The sequence below is a fragment of the Gavialis gangeticus genome, unplaced genomic scaffold (assembly GCF_001723915.1).
Source record: "Gavialis gangeticus isolate Ggan-Ray unplaced genomic scaffold, GavGan_comp1, whole genome shotgun sequence".
Classification (NCBI taxonomy): domain Eukaryota; kingdom Metazoa; phylum Chordata; order Crocodylia; family Gavialidae; genus Gavialis; species Gavialis gangeticus.
This window is the reverse complement of record NW_017729025.1, coordinates 63,384,136-63,396,818: the sequence shown is the minus strand read 5'-3', so window position 1 is coordinate 63,396,818 and position 12,683 is coordinate 63,384,136. Positions and strand designations below refer to the sequence as shown.

At 40.9% G+C, this 12,683-nt stretch overlaps 1 protein-coding gene across 3 annotated transcripts in view; it reads left to right on the top strand.

The window, feature by feature from the left end:
• NPAS3 (neuronal PAS domain protein 3) overlaps nt 1-12,683 on the top strand; it is a 992,068-nt gene that overhangs the window by 132,162 nt on the left and 847,223 nt on the right. For 2 of the 3 annotated variants that reach the window (XM_019518905.1, XM_019518906.1), the window contains exon 2: nt 97-186. The exons of the other annotated variant lie outside the window; for it this stretch is intronic. In XM_019518905.1, the coding sequence (XP_019374450.1) occupies nt 97-186 (90 nt within the window). The remainder of the gene's footprint in view (nt 1-96; nt 187-12,683) is intronic. 3 annotated transcript variants of the gene reach the window in all.

The following is a 12,683-nucleotide window of genomic DNA, read 5'->3' as shown; positions in this document are numbered from 1 at the left end:
AAAAAAAAAAAAAAAAAAAGCATACTTATTGTCCTGCATTACAGTTACCTGTAGAGAATCTCTAGTCATGTATATCTGTTTTTGATACCTCTACAGAATAACTGTCCAGCATCCTCTACCCAACCAATCAGAATGTAGGAAAATCTACAGATATGACGGAATCTACTGTGAATCTACCTACCAGAAGTATGTTGAAATCTGTGTGAGTCTTACCTCTAGCTCGTGCATTTAGTGCTCGTGCTCTCCCACTATTCAGAAATTAAACATGTATTAAAATCTTATACTTCTACTTAAATGAAAAACCTCTAAAACAGGGACAGAAATATGTTTTTTAATTCTTTGGAACTGTGCTCTAAAAGTTAAAAAGCAAATAAAAAACCTTATGGCTTTATTAAATCTCTTAGGTATGCTTCTGTATACTGCAATAAATAAGAACTTACACACCAGAAAATCTAGGCAAAATATATTGCACAGGTGCTTCACATCTTAGGGATTTGAAAGGTGTGTTATGTATAAATTAGCTGTCACTTTTTTTCAGTCATGTAATGGAATGATGAGTTGTAATTTGCATAATCCTTTAAGAAGTCAAATTATACTGTCATGTAGCAGACTTAACATGCTAGCTAGGATTTCATAGCTTTGCAACTAATTAGTATGTACCTTACAGGACAGTTAAATTGAAGTTGAGTCCTCTTGCTTTGCAGTCTTTTGCCTTTGTCCCTTGCCTAACAGTACCTGCCTTTGTGAGTAACTACAGAATGTGCTTCTGATGAAAGTGCTACAGATATGGGCAGGCAAATATAACATGACTTTTATTACATTTACACTCAGCAAAGTTGTTTTTTTTCACTATAGTAAAGATTGTTTTTTCATGATTGGTTTCAATAGTACATTTCCAGTAAGAATTGAGAAATATATGATATTTGACAACTATATTATGGCTGATTTTTGCATCAAAATATTGCAAATGCATTACCAATTTTCTGTTGTTTTTATTGGATTATCAAACTGTTCTCTATCCCTTAATGTTTAATTTTTAGATTCTAACTATATTCCTATTCTCAGTCATATTGCATTGTTTTCATCATCATCTTGCGTATAGCTGATTTAATTTTCTCAAAAGCACTTATTTTCTAGAAAAAATAGTGTTTACATTGCAGCTAAATCTTTCCTTGGCAGGGCAACAATACTCATTGCTATTTTTCAATTCATATTATGTCCCCCTTCTCAGTTAATTCCATCGCCTGCTGTTAGTTTACTGAATCTACTTAGGGATTGGGAAACCACCCCAGCAGTAGAAGTTGATCAGAGGAGTAGACATAGTAGAATTTTATAGTTTTTAAGAGCAGAACAAAAGAGGTATTTGGAATGAGTACCGGTTTCCCCAGTGAGAAGAAATGGGAGTCAGATTTACATTTGGGTCATCTCTAAATGGTTATTTTTGATTTTTTCTCTTTTGAAATTAAAGTTTTCTTTTTACTCATGTATTCTATTAATGTATCAATAATCCTATGGGCAGCTTTTTGAAACTTTGATTATTATATAAACATTTAATCTGTGACAGTAGTATAGTTTGAGTCAAGATCATCTTTAAAAAGTGACTTTTAAAAGGATACATTGGAATTTTCTTTGAGCAGTTGTTTTATGTTGCTGTTACACCCCAGTTCAGTAACCATGAATTCTTATTACATTGTTTATGCATTAAGTTTAGTGTTGACTTGCCAACAAAAACATCTTTCTGTCTTTTGAACCTCTTGCTATGGAGATCCAGAAACTTGGCATATAGTAGTGGATAGTAGCCAAACCAACTTTGTTGTGGATTGGAAGCACAGTGATGGCTTTACGGTTCCAAACTGACAGAATCTTACAGATACTTTCACAGGCAGAGTTTTTAATAACAGATACAATTTGTGGTCAGCATAGTTAAAATAGGTAAATCTATGATCACAAGTATTAAGGGTATATTTAGGCATGTATTAGCCAAAAAGGAATTAAAAAGAAGATAATTTCCTAAACCTTGATTTTGTTGAAAGTCATTGGTATATTGATGTTTTTTTCAGTTTATCTGAAGTTGATTATCAACATTATTAAAAAAAATCACACAATTAATGCCACTTATATTCTTCTCAAAACATGTTTTATATATGATATTTCTCTGTATACTAATACTAATGTTTCTTTTATGTTTGATCCTATTGTGGTATTAATGTACAGTGTGTTTAACTTTTGTGCATGGTACTTAGAATTTTTTGATTGTTAACACAGGTGGAGATTATTCTTTTCAAATGCTATAGTAGTCTGTTGCCAGTTACGCTAAAGTTTAACATTAATGGAAATCCCCTCTGTAAAAATGACACAGGGAATATTAAGCTTAATTTGTTTGTCCTTTTCTGAAGTATAAACCTGAATGATACAAGCTGAATGAACTTTTAACACTGTATACACTTTGTGCCATACAGTTTGTCTGCATACTGCAGCCCTTGATAAGAGTGCAGCTCATGTAGATCTACCTAAACTAGCTAGCTTGGATGCTGAGAGCACTTTAGCTGCAGGATCACAGAACTCAGCATGAGCTGTAAAACCCACCTGGGAAGCTGAGTAAATCTTTCTGTTATTAGTGCTCGCTAGGTTCTGTGCAGCCATCAGTAGATAGAAGCTAGTTTGAGAATGTCAGCATAAGCTTCAGTCGCACCTTTGCATTCAGTGTAGACCTGCCTGCAAAATCTGGCTATTTGCAGAACTCTGTTTGAAGTTGCCTTCATAAACATTGTAAAAGCCTTCCATTGTCATATTTACTGGTGCTATTCAGTTAAATGTATATGTTACTTTGGGAGTGTGATTATTTTCTGTAGGCCTGCTTGATTCTGTTTATTAGGTTGCATGTACAGAACCAGAAGTGCTGCCAGAGGTGGAACAATGGCTACTTCCCTAACTCTTACACAGCCTTCAACTTTTTAGCATTCAGTAGAAGCAGGAATTTGAGAAGGAGTATGGGTGGGTTAGGACAGGTCAAAGCCACTAGCTCTCCACAGCTATATGGGAGCTAGTCTTTGTTTATGAATTTTCTTCTAATCACAGCAGTATCTTGCTGTGGTGTGTGCTGTTGAGTTATCAGTAACCAATATTATTACATAGTCTTACAGAGACGAGTCCTAAGGGCCAATTGAAAATACAACGGGACAGGAAACAGAACTTAATAATGTAAAAAGATCTTTTTTTTAGCTCCAAAAGAAAAAGAATATGTCATGGTCCTTATCTTTGTAAAGTTTACACTTCATATGAAACTTAAGAATGCATTTTCTACTAAGTGACATGGCATTCATAAGTCTAAAGGCACCAATATTTTTTGCAAGAGTTTATTGAAAAAGGATGTAGCCTTTACATACACACAATATCACATTTGTTAAAGTCCCTATGTATATCATAGAGTATGCATGCTCATCCGATTATTTGTGTAAGAACTCTCTGTATAGTAAATATGTAGAATATTCTTATTTAATCTAATTCTAGTGCTAGGGTGTATGTAAAATTCTTACTGGCCTTTTCCCTATATGTTTTTGTATTGGTCCCAGCTTGTTCTGGGCTTTGGAAAATGTAACAGTGTGACTATTTGAAGGCTTAGGATGATAAATATATGAATTAATTTTGTGAAAAATATGTTGCAGCACAAATTTCTGAGAGGAGTTGATCCGTACAGTGATCATCATTAAAATTACCATGGTATTCCCAAGGAATGTGGCAAGCCCTACAACAACATAGTGACTAACAGTGACTACTGTATGCTGCCTGTGATCCATGTAGACATTAGTCCAGTTGATGTCACTGAATGTTCCATCTAGATGAAGTGGAATAATTAGTTCTGTATGCTAGAGTTAGTTCCCTGCCACCCATCAGCATGGAATGTTGTGCTGTAATGTCATAATGTACCGTATTTACTTGACTCCAAGATGAGTTTTTTTCCCCCCTCATTCAGCACGGGGAAAAAGCGCCTCATCTTAGTTTGGAGTACAAGCCTGGGGTTGGGGCGGAGGGGAGAGGAACACAGGTGGCTGCTGCAGGTACAGCTGCAGCTGTGACTGGAGCTCCAGCTCAATCCTGGGTTTGAGCTGCAGGTGCTGCCCCCTGTGCTGACTGTGTCCCACTGCTGTTTACCCTCCATCATGGCTCTGGCCCTGCTTCGGCTCAGTGGTGGTGGTGGCAGCTCCAACCCTAGCACCATAGAGGACACGTAAGTGTTGATAGTGTGTGGGGGCATAACTCTGCACTGCCCCCACTGCTACTGGGTGCTTGCTCTAGCTAGGCTACAGCCCTGCACCCCACTGTCGGCGCAGAAATCATGCTGCCACCCCCACTGCTGCTGAGTCCTGCCTCTGGCTGGCTGCAGCCCCACACCCCGCTGTTGGTGCAGAAATCTGAGGAGGACCTGTGCCCCCCGCCCCACATGTTGCCTATGTCCAGCACAGACCCAATCCTAAGGCCAGAGTTGCCACCACTGCTACATGGCTGGGCAGGGGCCTGAGCCAGCATATGCTCCTTTCCCTGAGTTGAAATGGGCCTGGAGCTGGGACTATAACTGAAGGTAGTGGCAGCAGAGATGTGGGAAGGGAAGTGGGGGAGGCACCAGGGGGTGCAGGTACCACACCGTGGCAGGGGGGTGGGGAGCAGGTACCACATGGAGCACAGGCATGGGGGGGCCAGGCAGTGGCAGGTGCTGGGGATTTAGATACTGCAGGGGGGGCACCCGGGGCACAAGTGGGGTGGGGTTAGGGGCAGGTGTCAGAGTGCTTGATTATCCTGCCACCTGTTCCCTCCCACTTCCTGTCCCCCTCCTGCCTGCCCCTCTGCCTCTGCTTTCCCCACTACAGTGATGGGGGGATGAATTTAAGACAACCCTCCAATAATTAGATTTGATTCATGGAAATGTATAACAAAATGTATCATGTATCAAATTTAATTATTGGGGGATTGTCTTGAATTCAAAGTAATCTTGGATTTGGGTAAGTACTTTAGCACTATGTAATATTAATTTAAATTGTTGTTGTTTTTTTTTAACAAACCTTTTACTGGAACTCAATTCTGACAATCCTAGGTTGTTAAAAACACATTTTTAAAAGAACTTTCAGGGACTGCAAACCAACATAGTGCCAATATGTTCCTCCATTCACAGCTATTCTAGGATCAGGGTTGGACGCCAGACTTCTGCATCTCAGAAAGTGTTGGTGGCCAAAAGAGTACAGAACCCATATTGTAGGAGTCAGAGATGTTTTACATTTTTCTGTCATGCTAGGGTTCAGAGACCTGTTACAGTGGGTTTTCAGCCTGTCTGCTTCTTTAGAGGCAACACTGGGCTGTCAGTCACTGACAGGAAAGGGTTTGGCTTGGCACATCCCCTAAAATGCTTGGATGTTGTTCCATCTCCACAGCTGCAGGCAAGCAGCTTTAGATTCTGTTGCTACAGAATAGAAAATGAAGCCAAAACCAAACCAAATGTATCGAAAATCTCATCTCCCTGTTCAACTGTAGAATCATAGTACAGTACTTAACCAGTGTTTGTCCTTTTTTTGCCAGGTAGAGAGCTTTTTCTTCCTTTTCCCTGAGATTTTAGTGGCTTGAACCCTCATTTACCTGTGTGGAGTGCTGCATGGCTGACAAAGCCAGAGAAACAATGGGTAACTGTCTTTTTAAGAAACAGCTCGAATTGGGTAGAGCATATCATCGGCTGATTCCTTTGGATGCCAAAGGCCACAGATAGTAATAAAAAAATTCACTGTCTGGTATCTGCTAAGTCTGACAAAATAAAACATGGTTTCAGTGTCTGATGCCCCGGCTAACCAGCACAGAAATCAGTATTGCAGGTAAATAGCAACACTGGATACTTCTGCTCATCCTGGTGGTAGATACCCTAGAAAAAATACCAGACTATTGACCTGCATTGATTCCTCTGCATCAGTCAGGGCATATAATGGAGATGGTTTTCTTGTGCAGACACAGGTCATTCCTGGGAACTCTGGAGCAGTGTCCCCTCCCTGCTTTAGAATATGGACAGCTGCAGAGGAAGAGCCTTTGGAGTCTTCTTCTGAATCTCTAAATTTAATCTAGCTAGTAACAACAGGAGTGAAAACATGGTGGTTTGGACTTAAGTGTGGGCTCTACAAGCCCACCTGGGACCTGGGCTATTCTCTTAGATTCTAATGTAGCCTGAATATGTGCTCCCCTGTCTTCACTCCTTTTGTTACCTGTGCAAGCTACATTGAAGGTAGCTCAGGTATACCTGTCAGTACTAAATTACACCTTCGTTGCCATGTAAACATGCCTTATTAGACTGTAAAGCAGGGGCGGGCAATTATTTTGGGCGGAGGACCGCTTACTGAGTTTTGGTAAGCCATCGAGGGCCGCATGACAGGCAGCCAGGAGCAGATAAATATTAATTTTCTACATTTTTTAGGGGTCCCGCGGGCTGGATGGGATGGCCTGGCAGGCCGCATTTTGCCCACCCCTGCTGTAAAGGAATGCTGTAAAGGGGCCAGTCATTAATAGTTCTCTCATCTCTGTGCTTCCATCATACAGGGAAAGGTACCCAAGTGGCAGTCTACCTCAGCCACTGATGGTAGTACAGCTCTGTTCTGTCTCTTGGTTTTAAAAAAAAAAGCATAAAGGGAGGACAAGAATCTTAGCTGTAGCACCAGTGACATTTACTAATTGCATGTGAGCCTCACTTCTTTAGCTCTACAAATCTCCTATTCAACACATTTTATTCTTTCTCCCTTCTCACCTCCCATTTTAGCATTATATCCCCAGGCACCACCAGGGCAGGAGAGGAATAGCCTGATGGCCACTAGAGAAGTCATCTTCTAATGGAAGTTGGAAGGAATAGGATCTTTGTTGAGAGCTTGTTCCTTCTCTTCATCTGGAGAAACCTGGGACCCAAAGTCACTTTTTTTACAAGTTGTAGTACAAGAGAGCTTCCAGTATGGAAGACTTTCTGTGCCTTCTGGAGTCAACGTGGTGTAAAGAAAATGAGGAATGGAGGTCTACAAAAAAGAATTTCCATATGAATCCCAGAAATAAGCTTATATTATCTTTTATTCCTTTGTGAGCCAGAGAAATGTGCATAGAACAATGCAGAGGAAAGTCAGAGACAGGTACAGGTATTCTCATTATTTTAACTTTTACAGGAGACTCTCCATATTTCTCTTTTCTCCCGCAAGAGATTTTGGTCCAGCAAATTAAGTCCTTTTCCCAAAAGATCTAGTAGTTTGGACAGACATGCTGTCAGAGATCATTCTTCTCACACTTGTATATTCCCACAGTATGCAAACTCTTTCCCCTCCCCCTGCAGATAAATTGCTCCTCAGGTGTCTGCATGACTGAGAAGAAAATGCAAAGGATAACAGTTTCTGGCAGCCTGTAACTGTTGAACTAGAAATTTATTTGGGGAACTGATGGGCAAGGCAGTAGCAGAATTGCCAAATAATACAGGAAGTCTATGCCTTTTTTCAGATGATACAGGAGAGGGGACATTTTAAGGGAGTGGAGGATTACTTTAAATAGATCCTTGGAGTCACTGAACAGTCTGCAGTGCACCTCGTCACCTCAGTCTTGCCAACGTCAGTCTGGAGCGCCAAAGAGGTGGCCATCTTCACCGCACATCAGACAAGTCATTTTTGGATTGTTTTTTTATTATTTTTTTTTGCAGAGGTCTTCCCAAAAGGAAAGCAAGCCTCCAGGGGTATGTCTTCACTACATAACTAACCCAGGTCATTGACATCTGGGTGTGAGCCACCTGGATACCCAGAGTAGGGAAATAACATCTTTTCCCAGGAAAGCTCCTACCCAGTGAGCTCAGTACAATGAATGTTTCCTCATTGCTACTACATTTGCCTTTAACTGTCTGAGGTTGTATTCTATTTTTTTTTTGGTTTTGTGTGCAGAGATGCTTTACAATTCTTTCCAAGTTAGTTGCATGGATTGCAGGAGAACCTGGTTTTCCTTTGTGAGAATTGTAGAGTATTTGAGGATTGTCATCATCCAGGCAATTTTTGCATACATCCTTACTACTGACAGGGTGGGTTCCAGCCCAGGTGAAACCAGATCTTCATTCTGACTACACCAAACTCATCTGTGTTCAGCTGTAAACTGAGATCTGATTAAAGCACCTTCAAACCAGGTTACAGATTTTTCTATTGGAAGGATGGAGATAGAAAGGAGGGTAGTGCTAAATTTGTGTAAAATATGGGTTTAACTATACAGTGAAGACAGTTTTGCAATTTAGGGATGCAGTAGGTTTGCAGTAAGTCTAGTGATAACCAGTTAGCTTACCACTTCTTGTTTAGCGGAGGCTGGAGTGCAGTGTGGCAGGGAAGGGGAGAAGGGAAACCATGCAGTGCCCACCAGGAACCAGAAGGCAGCAGAGCAATCAGTAGGGAGGAGGGCATGGGGAGGGGCAAAGAGGACTAGTACCCATAGCCTATGAAGTTAAAGAAGAAAACAGCAGGCGGCCTAATGACTCGCCAATTAAGCAATTAGCTGCTTGTTCACAGGTGCTCCCTCCCTCCTAGCACCAGGCTTCACATGGGCTGTGTTGTCTTGCTGAGCTTGTCACCACCTTCTTCCCCTCCCCACAACCTGCCAAAGGGCACCAGGAGTGGCTCCCAGCAGCAGTTGTGTCCAAACTGCTGTGCTATCAGTAGCTATCATTTAACTGGCAGAATTAGAGGTTAAATGGATAATTTTTTGAATAGCCATATCACCACCACATTGTATCAGAAAACAACCGACTATCAAAGCTACCTTCATGCCTCCAGCTTTCACCCTAAGCACATCACTGTCCACAGCCAAGCACTACATTACAGTTGTATCTGCTCTGATCCCACCAATCAGAATGAACTCCTTCAGGATTTGGAGCAGGGATTCCTACAAGTAAAATAGAATACGAAAACTGTAGTCATTCAAATTAACAAAGCTAGATTTGGATCTTGATCTGACCTTCCATAAAACCAACCCTGGGACAAGGACAATAAAATCCTTCCGGTTGTCATTTACACCTGCCAACCTGAACACCTCAGCTACATCATTAAGGACTTCTAAATCCTCCTGGAAAAAGCATAAGGGTTTCAAGACAGGCATGGGTGATGAACCTGTCCTGGTTTACATAAATCCCCCACAACCTCAGATAGTTGTTCTTGAATTGACTGACCAACTCCCATCCTCACCAAGGCAGCAGGACCTGCAGTGGACCCAAATGCCTGCTGTGCCCCACATCAGTGCAGACCACATCATTACTTGACTGACTAACAGGGGGTGCATCTATATGTGCCATTAGGGTGATCTGCATGTGTGCCCAGGACCTCAGTAGTTTATTTGGGGCAGAGCAGTCCTGGGCCGGTAAGGGTTTGGGAGACCAGCCCCAGGCGGCAGTGTTGGCAGTGCAGGGGCTGCCTAGGGCATGAAGGTGCTAAACTGCAGGGCCAGGCAGCAGGCAGCCCACGCACTTTAGCACCTTTGTGCCCCAACCATCCCGTCACCATCTACTACACATGCATTTCAGTACACGTAATTACTCCACCATAGGATAGTACTGTCCCTGACATTGCTATCCTATGTTGGATTTAATTAATTTACTGTGCCCTAATACTGGCACATGTGTAGATAGTGACATTTTACTGCAGAGCTAATTAGTCAACTTTGCAGTAAAGTGCACATGTAGATGCACCCAAGGTGTAGAATATCTATGGCTTATTCACCCGTGACTATATTAATGTCATGTACACCATCACCTGGTTACAGTGCCCCTCTGCTGTCTACATCATACAGATGGGGTGATCTCTGTATGTAAGTATAAATGAACACTGATCTGACATCAGCTGCAGAAAGCCACAACGGCCTGTTGCAGAACACTTTAATATCTCTGGACAATCCATTGCTGATCTCAGGATTGATCTTCACAGGCAGCAAAATTAAAAAAAAACCCAAACAGTTTGAACAGGACAGTGGGACAAGAAATCCACAAACTGGGTGGTATTAAATATGGTTTAAATAGGGACTATGGATTCTTCTCTCATTACCTGAATTCACTTTTTTGCCCTGTTGTTACTATGGGTTTTTATTTGTAGGCCTCTAACACCATTCCTCCGTCCTCTACCTTTCAACTTCCCACCTTTTGTATTCAGACCATGCACTCTACTTTATACATTGCTCTATACTTGTCCTTTCACAGTGTCTGGTGAAGTAAGCTTGAGTTCACAAAAGCTTATGCTCTCTATATATCTTAGTTAGTCTGTAATGTGCATATTTACCCTGCCTTCTGGCTGACTTGAGACTAACATAGCTAATAGCCTTTCTGTATACCCCGTCTACTATCTCAAAATGACTAATGACCAGTCAGACATTTCCCCGTGCTCAGAGTTGCCCAGGTTGAACATCCAGTGTCTGATGCAGTTTTTGGGAAAGCACTATTCCAATATGTCATCCCTCCATAAGAGGCAATAGAGTTAGTATCTAAATATAAATTAAAATGGTGTTAACTCCCTCCATGAATGCACACTGGTATTAAAATTGTACTGTGACAGATCAGTGCCATTTTGTATACTGGAGAATATAAATCTGTTACCTAAAGCTTCCTCTCTTTAAATGATTAAAAGTAAATGATTAAGAGTTCACAGATTTGCCAGTATTGAACAGTTTGTTCTTATTGTAACATGAGAACCAATATGGCTTATAGTTCAATAAGAAATGTTGAGGGTTTATATAAGCTCCATAGTGTTTAATTGTAGTATCTATCCTGAGACAATTTTGCAGTGAGTTAGTCTGAATGACTGGTGTAGCAATACTAAACCATCACCTGTCCCTTGCTGTGAACGTTATTTCAAACTGGTGTGGTCTTCAAATTCTGGGCTTTCCCTTTGGCTAGAATTTTATTGACTGTTGATTCTCTATAAGGGGATGTCCGCTAGCTGTATGCCTAAATTGTTTCTGTGTTGCATTTCCATGTCAGGATTCTTTTCTTTTATACTCACCCATCCCATCCCTTTCCCTAGCCCTGCTGAAATGGAAAGATCAACTCAAATGATCTGTTATGGAGCTGCTCTTCTGCACTCAGCAAGATTTCACTTTTTCCTTACCCTTTTCAGTGACTATCACCTTTTCAAAATCAAGTAATACTATTGCCAAAGAGACCAAAAATAACACTCACGGACAACATAATTGAGCAAGAAAACAAATTAATTTTCTTCGCTAGATTGTATATTTTCATTACATGATTGAAAGTAACACCTATGATTTTTTTTATAGAAGTAGTTAGCAAAACACCTGGATTAAAGCATGTGTGAGAACTCGGAGTCAAATAACTACTTTGAATCTTTTATAGGCTTTTGGTTGAAGGTTAGAATTCAAATACCTACCAACTGATTTAAAAGAGATATTACAGGCCTGAGAAGCAGGACTTATGAGGAAAAGCTGAGAATATTAGGATTACTTAGTCTGGAGAAGAGAAGACTGAGCCGGGGTTTAATAACACTTTTCAAATACCTGAAGGGCAACTATAGACAGGATGAAAATGGGTTCTTCTCTGTGGCTCTAGGAGACAGGATTAGGAGCAATGGAAATTTAGGTTGGAGATGAGGATGATCTTTCTTATTATGAGGGTGGTCAAGCATTGGAACAGGCTACTTAGAGAAAATGTGGAATCTTAATCCATGAAGGTGTTTGAGAGATGACTGGACAGAAACTTGGCTGGGATGGTTTTGTTAGGGATGATCCTGCCTTGAGCAAGGGGTCTGGACTAGATGAACTTGTGAGGTCCGTTCCAGTCCTGTGTTCTATAATACTATGCACACACCTGGTATGTGTACCTAAATTTGAAAATGCTACTTGAAGAAGAGGTATGTGCCATGCTGGTCGATCTAAATACCTTTGTAGATACGTATTCATGGATTTTAAGGCTAGAAGAGACTATTAAAATAATCTAGTCCAGGGGTCAGTGACCTAAGGCTCACAGAGCCATTTTATCCGATATGGGGCTTTGGCAGTATTTGGTAGCTTTGCTAGGGGGTTGGTAGTGAATGCTCTCCCTATGCTGCTGTGGACATAAGTGATGGTGGCTGGGTCCTAATGCCCACCTACCTTTGACCTGAAGTGGGTCATTCCTTCAAAGAATGTCAACAGTTGAGCTAGTCTGACTCTCACATAACACAAACAGTACTGCATTTGCTGATATACACCGTTGCCCCAAATGTTATACCACCTTGTTTTTTGAGAAGCAAAATGAGGGGGGAAAAAAAGATTTTTTTTCACTGTGGAGCAGGAACCTAATTTGGGTACTTCCAAACCATGGCAGAAAATCAGCTTCCCCACTTAATAAATAGTTTGGGGGGACAAAGTTGCATGTTGTATGTGAGAAAATATGGTATTTCACCAGGCTGTTCCTGCATCAAGCATATAAATTCTGGTTGAGCCAAAGCATATAATTTAGAAAAAAAATCCTTATTTAAAAATTTCAGGCAATAGAAAACCCACCAGAACCATAGATAAGTTTTCCATGTGGTTAATTACCCTCACTGTTGAAAATGTGTATCTTATTTCTAGTTTGAATTTGTCAACCCTCAGATTCTATCCATAGACTCTTGTTATGCCTTTGCCTCATAGATTAAAGAGTCCTTTACTGTCACAGTACTTTTTCCCCATTT